At 41.1% G+C, this 7,517-nt stretch overlaps 1 protein-coding gene, 1 long non-coding RNA gene and 1 pseudogene across 2 annotated transcripts; all 3 read left to right on the plus strand.

Moving 5' to 3' along the window:
• Nucleotides 1–1,160: 1,160 nt before the first annotated feature.
• Nucleotides 1,161–3,201, plus strand: LOC120296385 (annotated as a pseudogene).
• Nucleotides 3,202–4,875: 1,674 nt separating this feature from the next.
• Nucleotides 4,876–6,629, plus strand: LOC120291172 (uncharacterized Rho GTPase-activating protein At5g61530-like). The gene is made up of 4 exons (XM_039308202.1): nt 4,876–4,965; nt 5,578–5,688; nt 5,766–6,028; nt 6,478–6,629. The coding sequence occupies exons 2-4, from the start codon at nt 5,628–5,630 to the stop codon at nt 6,595–6,597; spliced, it is 444 nt and encodes a 147-aa protein (XP_039164136.1). The 5' UTR covers nt 4,876–4,965; nt 5,578–5,627; the 3' UTR covers nt 6,598–6,629.
• Nucleotides 6,630–6,631: 2 nt separating this feature from the next.
• Nucleotides 6,632–7,517, plus strand: LOC120291174. Its single transcript, XR_005549058.1, has 3 exons — nt 6,632–6,650; nt 7,281–7,379; nt 7,464–7,517. It is a non-coding gene; the product is annotated as an uncharacterized LOC120291174 (long non-coding RNA).

The raw sequence follows: 7,517 nt of genomic DNA on the forward strand, positions 1-7,517 counted from the left end.
AAACCCTTGAGCAAGCCTATCCAAATTGCTATTGAACATGTTGGGCTTGACACAAGCCTTAAAAAAGCCTATTGAGCAGCTCAACTCACGATCATGTTTATATGGATGGTTAGTGAAAGTGAGGGGTGTGGATTTGCACCAACGTAAGAAATACAATTACTTATGCCCCGCATGGAACACGTAAAACATTTCTACTTATGACTTGCTTCTCGAATTTGAAGGTAAAAGAAATGCTCTCGATTGCCAAGGATTTAATGGGAAATCATAGATAATTTTATACATCAATTTTAGTGTATTGAATAGGTTTCTAATGTTTCATGCTCAAGTTTTGAACCTCAAAATATGTATAAAAAACGTAAAACAAACCACTATAAACAGGATTGAGTGAATGGACATTTAAAGTAATATCAATGGCTACATAACTATATCTAATTAACTTAGGCATATTTAAATGGGTTAAGTTTTTCTTTGACCCTACGGTGAACTATACCAATTTATGGATTACAACATGTGGACACCACCCTCATGTGAAATTAAAGAAATATAAATGCTTGCCAATCAAAAGGGTGTGTGGAAAGTTTTATCTAATCGCTCTAATCAAATAGAAGAAAACCAAACTCCGCGTGACGGATAGGATAAAGTACCTAACCTAGCTTTATAAAAGTATAAACAACGCATGTAACTCATGACTTTTTAGGGCCACGCAAGACCTTTGGACCAGTAGGGGAAATAAAAAGAAAAGGTCTTGCTTCCCATTCTAATTTCCATATTGCTCGAGCATCATGACCCTTGTTAAATAATTAAATATTAAATCGCGTTTCTTCTAATAATTTAAAACTTTTAATAGTTAAGTAATAATCACACGAAATCTCACATCAGACGTATACTGGCATCCTGCTCATATATTTTCGCATCCCATTTACCTCCCCAATTAAATATGTCATCTCACAACCCTTATGTAACGAGGAGAGACTTTTCTTTCTTTTTGGCCAAGACATATAATGAAAGATCCCTTCAATGTCTGGGGCTACTTGATGCATGTGCTAGCACGATTAAGCAGCATTCTTCGGAAATTTCCTACTGGCTTCTTTCGATTCAGTCAATCTTTGCTTGATATTTTATACAATCATTGCCTTTTGTCCTCTGACAAAGGAGTTCACATGGAAACAAAGTCACCACTTCAATATTCAAATCTTGACCCCATTCATGTCGCAATCTCCACATATATGCTTCGTGATGTTAGTTTGAATATTCTACGGAGTGGCTCTGGTCCCTATGTCGCTCATCACTACAAGTCAAGACAGACTCTCTCTCTCTCTCTCTCTCTGTGCGCTTGTGAGGAAGTTTGAACAAGGCCATGGCAGGGGGGATTTGTAACGAGTGCTGCGGAAGGGAACTACAACGGCAATATAACTTGGTTTGTCATACTGTCATGTCTGGATGGCAGCTATGGGAGGTGTCATATTCGGCTATGACATTGGAATTTCAGGTCTGTCTCATTATTTCTTGCCATCTTTTGGATTCTCTCGTGAAGGGAAAAGTGCCTTTCTTATCTCTGCTGGCTCTCAACGAATGTCATAGGTGGTTCTACGACCTCCAAGTTGTCTTGTGCTGATTGATTAGATGAAGTTCCTAACGTAATTAAGCACACACTATTCATTGTTAGTTTGCTAAAAGAATGCGTTTCCAAGAATTGAAGTTGCAAGGTTGGTGACCACTGTGATCGCTGATCTATACAAAGACGTTGTTCTGATAAGTGTGCAAATAATTACTTAGGTGGAGTGGACTCAATGGATTCGTTTTTGAAGAGGTTCTTCCATGAAGTGTATATTAAGATGAATGAAGACACCGAGATCAGCAACTACTGCAAGTTCGATAGCCAATTATTGACCTCTCCTTCACTTCCTCCCATATCGCTGGCCTCTTTGCTTCCTTTTTTGCATCTTTCGTCACTAGAGTTTTCGGACGCAAACCATCGATGTTGATAGGAGGAGCCGTATCTTTGCCGGTTCAGCCCTTGATGTGCAGCTACAATGTTTTCATGCTTATCTTAGGCCGTGCTCTGCTTGGCGTTGGGGTCGTTTTATGAATCAGGTAGTCATCATATGACATGAACTGTTTTTGATGGGTTGGGACATTGCTTAACAATTTCTATGCATGTTTGATTGGATTGGCAGTCAGTTCCTCTTTATCTCTCGGAAATGGCACCACCAAGGTACAGAGGAGCTTTCAACAATGGCTTCCAATTTTCAATAGGAATTGGTGCACCGTCAGCCAACCTCATCAACTATGGAACTCAGAAGATCAAAGGTGGTTGGGGTTGGCGAGTTTCCTTGCCATGGGTGCAGTCCCAGCCTCAATCCTAACACTCAAAAGCTTTTCCTCCCAGAGACACCTAACAGCCTAATCCAAAGCCACAATGGAGCAGAAAAGGCCAAATCCATGCTGCAACTTCAAAAGTGAGGAACGCCCAGTTCAGGCAGAGCTGGATGATCTCGTTAAAGCAAACTTAAACATACAAGCCATTTACTCCGCCAACCGTTTCAACAATCACACAAGAGAAGTATAGGCCTCAACTGGTCATGGCAATTGTCATTCCATTCTTCCAACAAGTCACGGGAATCAACGTCATTGGGTTCTACGCGCCGGTCCTGTTCCGAGCCATCGGCCTGGGGGAAAGTGCATCACTCATGTCCGCAGTTGTGACTGGTGTCATTGGTTGCAGTTCGACCTTCATATCAATGCTCATAGTAGACAAGCTAGGCAGAAGAACATTGTTCCTTGTCGGGGGTATTCAGATGCTTGCGCTCAAGTGATGGTCGGAGGAAGAGTTTAAGGCTAAGCTAGAGATCACGGTGGATTGAGCAAAGGGTACGCCTTATGTGGTGTTGCTATCAATCTGCATCTATGTTGCTGGATTCGGCTGGTCCTGGGGCCTCTAGGGTGGCTTGTTCCTGAGTAAATATACCCGCTGGAGATCCGATCAGCAGGGCAGGGTATTACGGTCGCAGTGAGCTTTGTCTTCACCATTGCAGTCGCTCAAACATCTTTAGCAATGCTGTGCCACTTGAAGTCAGGGATTTTTCTTCTTTTTCGGGGATGGGTGGCTGTCATGACTGCATTCGTGTACCTTTCTGCTGCCAGAGACCAAGAATATCCCCATCGAGCAAATGGATAGAGTTTGAGGAACACTGGTTTTGAAGAGAATCGTGGACCAGGAGAATGAAACGAGTAGCTGGAAGGACCACGACCCAGTGTCGGCATGAATTCTCATGGTCGTTAACTCTTTTCGGCTCAAATTGATTCATCAACATTTTGAACACAATATCTTCCGAATGTCTAGGTCATATTCAACTGCTGGGGCAAACGAAAGTCCCGGTCGACTTCATAAGTCAACAAGCAATACGGACCAGACACAGCACCATCGATGTCCTCTCTTCTTAGATTTGAGGGGAAAGCAAATCTCAGATGATCTTCCACAGAACCCATTTGTTCCATTCACTATTTGGGCCTCGTTGGATTATAAGCTGGGGCTCAAGTAGAAAGCGTTTGTCCGGGCTTCTTCAGTTTATGTTTGGTGCCTAGTAAACTAGGTCGGGTCCTGTGGCTCGCCAGCATGTCTAATTCTTCCACGTTTCCTCGTACTCGATGTTCCTAAAGCTCATCAGCGTCTTCTACATGTATAGCCTCGAAAATAACTTCCCGTGCTCGATGCATGTATAAGTTAACGGTTCACCGCTCAATATGACATGAAGAATGCATGGCCTTGAATTGATTAGGGTTTGCCAACATATGGTAACAGTACCATCAGTGGTATCTCAAGATTGATTTGCCAAATTGATATTAAGTGAGACGATCAAATCTACATGAGATTTACTTGTTCAAAGTTTATCGTCAATTTACCACATGAAAATGATATGTTAATTTTCTAGATCACATTTAGAATATCTTGCCTCACTCCCGATACATTTGCAAGCAAGAGAGATCTAATACCTTGTGCTACCATACAAAACATGATTTTCTTTTTCTGAGACATTGGTCATGAGAAATTGGGGGTCAACAATAGGTTAGTTCAACTTGGGAACCAAATCGGACCTACTACCCATATCTAGTTTACACTAGGATTGGCTTGGTTTCACAGAAAAAATTAATGAACTAGCTGGTGACAAATGTTGGTTCTCAACTCAAATGGATTATCGATAGAATCGTTTAAAACCAAAGAACTAGTCTTTTAGTTGAGCAACTTTTGCAAAATGACATTGGAGCATTCCAATACAAGCAGGTCATTATAATGTCTCAATTGAGAATTTTTTAAAAATGGTGCATAGGATAGAGTAATGAAATAAAACTATAAACTAAAAAGGAAAGCTAATCTCAATTTGACTAGGCTAAGCCTTAGGTTACAAAGTTTTCCCGGTCAATTGGTTGAGTTCCCAATTTCAACAATTAGGAATCTTGGTACCTATCTATAAGAGAATTGGCTGCCTCACATTCAAAGAATTTATCGTAATTTGGACAATAAAATAATATAAATATTCGCTCCACGGTTCTGCGGGAAATGATTACGTGGGCCAAAGATTTCATTACGGTTGAAGAGACCACCGTTGGTGGTTGCTATCATCCTGTCGTCGAGAGATTGATTTTTCAAAGAAGGACAACTATTCAAACCTCATTAAGCCAAAATGGGTTCATTGAAAAGGGACTATTACGGCACTAATTCTCGTTGAATTAAAAGAAAAACATTCTGTCGCGCACGCGCACCCTTTTTCTTACCTCAAGGCTGGCCATTCGTGAACGCTGGATGCCAGAGTCGACTTTTTCTCTCTACACCACAGCCTCTCTCTCCCCTGTCTCTCTCCCTTTTTGGTTTCTCAGAGCCGAACAGGAAGCTCATCTGCTTATCAGAACAGAAAGAGAACAAGGAAAGCTCTCTCTTTGAGGTGGACTGAATCGTTGAGCCTTGAGGTGAACTTTCTCTGTCTTTTGTCGATTGGGTTCTTCTTGTTTGAATCGGTTTGTCTTTGTGTTGCCGCGAGTTTCTTTGGATTCCATCTGTAGATACATTATGGGCAGGATCTTTTTATTCTCCTTTTGTCTGCACATCGTCGTTTTGTCGTTTCGATGTTTTGGGTCATCGCAAAATCTTAAATTTTGGTCCGCGCATGGCGAGACGAGGATCTTCGACTCGTTCAAAGCTTTGTGAGAAATTCTCGGTAGGAAGCGTCGTCTTTGACCGCTAAAAATGGTGGCGGCTAACCAATAGGCTGCCAGCAGATGTATCGAGACTCGTAATTTGCTTCTTTTCAATTTCAACTTGTGTTGTACCTGGGTACTTCAGCGATGGGGCGATTCAGAGCAGCTGCGAGGAGAATTGATTTTGGAGTAAAAAAAGGCTTTTTTTTTCTTTTTCTTTTGAGAGTCGATCCATTTCCGGTGAAACGAGGAACCGTGTTTATTGATTCTAGCTTTTACTGGGTAATCGAGCAGCCTTTAGTTAGATGACCTTGGGAGCTCAATTTTGTTCTTGAATGGTCTACTTGTCAGTGTTTCTGATACACGTTTGATGGATTCATGCAGGAGAAGATCTTTTTGTAGCGTGGGAAAGGAGTGCCGATTGCCACTTACTAATGTCTTCAGATGTGTCAGCTCCGTGGCACGACAGGGCGAGGGGCTTCTTTTCTTCATCAGGTATACCTGGTTCTTTCCGTACAAGCTCACTCTGTCATATCACTGTGCATGGCTTAGACTTCAAGTTGTAAATATAGGTGGGAGACTCAAAGAATCAGGGAAGAATGCCGGAGCATTTGTTGGCGAGGTAGCGAAGGATGCCAAAGGCAATGTTACTGAAATTGCCGGAAGGGTTGGATCAGCAGTGAAAAGCCGATGGGTGCTCCTTCAGCAACCATCAGTGAGACATGCAGTCCAAGAGCGTCTCATAGAAACTGCTGCCTCTACTGGCTCTTTTCTGAGGAAGGGTATCACAGGCACTAAGGATAAAGTTGTAGTTGGCAAGACAAAAGTCGAAGAGGTAGGTTAGGTTGTGTCGAGACTTGGATTTATTTGATGATCTTTAAGGATACATTGAGTCAACACTTGTTACTTAGTTCTTCAAGATCACTATCTTTTGTCAGATAAGATAACGGGCATAATTATTGGGCTGGCATACGTAAAGAGTAGCTCCATGGTCTAAACATCCTTAAACTGAGTTTGGCTTTATATTCCTGTAGCTTAAAAAATCAAACCTAACTGGTTGATTCTAAAGGGTCTTGCACTTGATGGTCTATTTCTTGCCCGTGATCTCAAGATAGGGCTCAGTTGTTTACCATTAGAGATCTCTTTGTGATTTCAATTATTAAGAAACTTATTCTCCATGTTGTATGCTGTCAAAACTGAGGTTCATATATGTTCTAAACAACAATGGTTTGCTAGTGTACAATTCTAAAAGGTGACGTACTTATTCAAGAAATGATTCTTCAGGTAGCAAAAAAGACTGCACAGAGAAGTAAATCCATTATTACAGATATGGAAAGACGGCAGAAGGTAAAGAATTATGAGGCTGACCGCATAAATTACTCCCTCATCCATTCTGTGTATTAACGGCAAGTTTCTGATGTGTTTTCTTGCTGTCGCAGGATTTTCTAGCACGGATGGTAATTGACTTGCATCTTGTGCTTGGCCATAGAGTTCATTTACTTCTGCTTGTACTGAAAACGGTTTTCTCTTTTCAAAGTATTGAGATATTTGTATTGTTCTGTGGAAATTGTAGAGGTATCTTTCAATTTTTGGGTATGGATAACCATATATTCGTGGTGCTCTGGATTGTTGTGGTATGAATCAACATGTCAAAATTTCAGACCCTTAAGTATTATCCCCTCTCTCTCTCTCTCTCTCTCTCTTCCATTGAATTTTCCATCTAAGAGGGAGTTCAACAAGGTAGTCCTTCACTTTTAGCTCTTATGGTGCTGCTCGACAGTTCTTAGTGAGTTGACTATGCTCTTTGGGGATCCAGAAAGGGATACTAGTGCATGCTATATCATCAACTCGGAACTCCTTCTAAAATTGTCGAAAAGGTTATGACAAGTAGATCTGTCTTTGGAGGGTTCCTATAATTATGCAACTCCTTAGTATTAGACCAAAATCATTTTCTTGCTTAAGCATAGTCATTTTCTATGGAGCATATACTACCTTTGGACTGTCCTAGATTTTAGTAACTTTCTTTGATGTGATGTCTTTCTACTAGATTGCAGAGTAACAGTTGCATATTTAAACTTTGTTTGCAGCCTTTGGTGTCCCAATTGAGATAACGGTACAACGGCAGCAATCCAGCAGGCCTGTTCCTAATATTTTGATCAAATGTGCTGAATATCTTATAAGTACAGGTGGTTATGGGTATGCGGATTTTTCTGCATTATCGTCACACAATTGAAAGCATCAACAGTAATTTGTGCGCTGTTTTTATTTAGGGGTAAATTCTCAGAATTTGTTCAAATCTGAAGGAGATGAAGGAGGTTCATTCA

The sequence above is a fragment of the Eucalyptus grandis genome, chromosome 1, assembly GCF_016545825.1.
Source record: "Eucalyptus grandis isolate ANBG69807.140 chromosome 1, ASM1654582v1, whole genome shotgun sequence".
Taxonomy (NCBI): domain Eukaryota; kingdom Viridiplantae; phylum Streptophyta; class Magnoliopsida; order Myrtales; family Myrtaceae; genus Eucalyptus; species Eucalyptus grandis.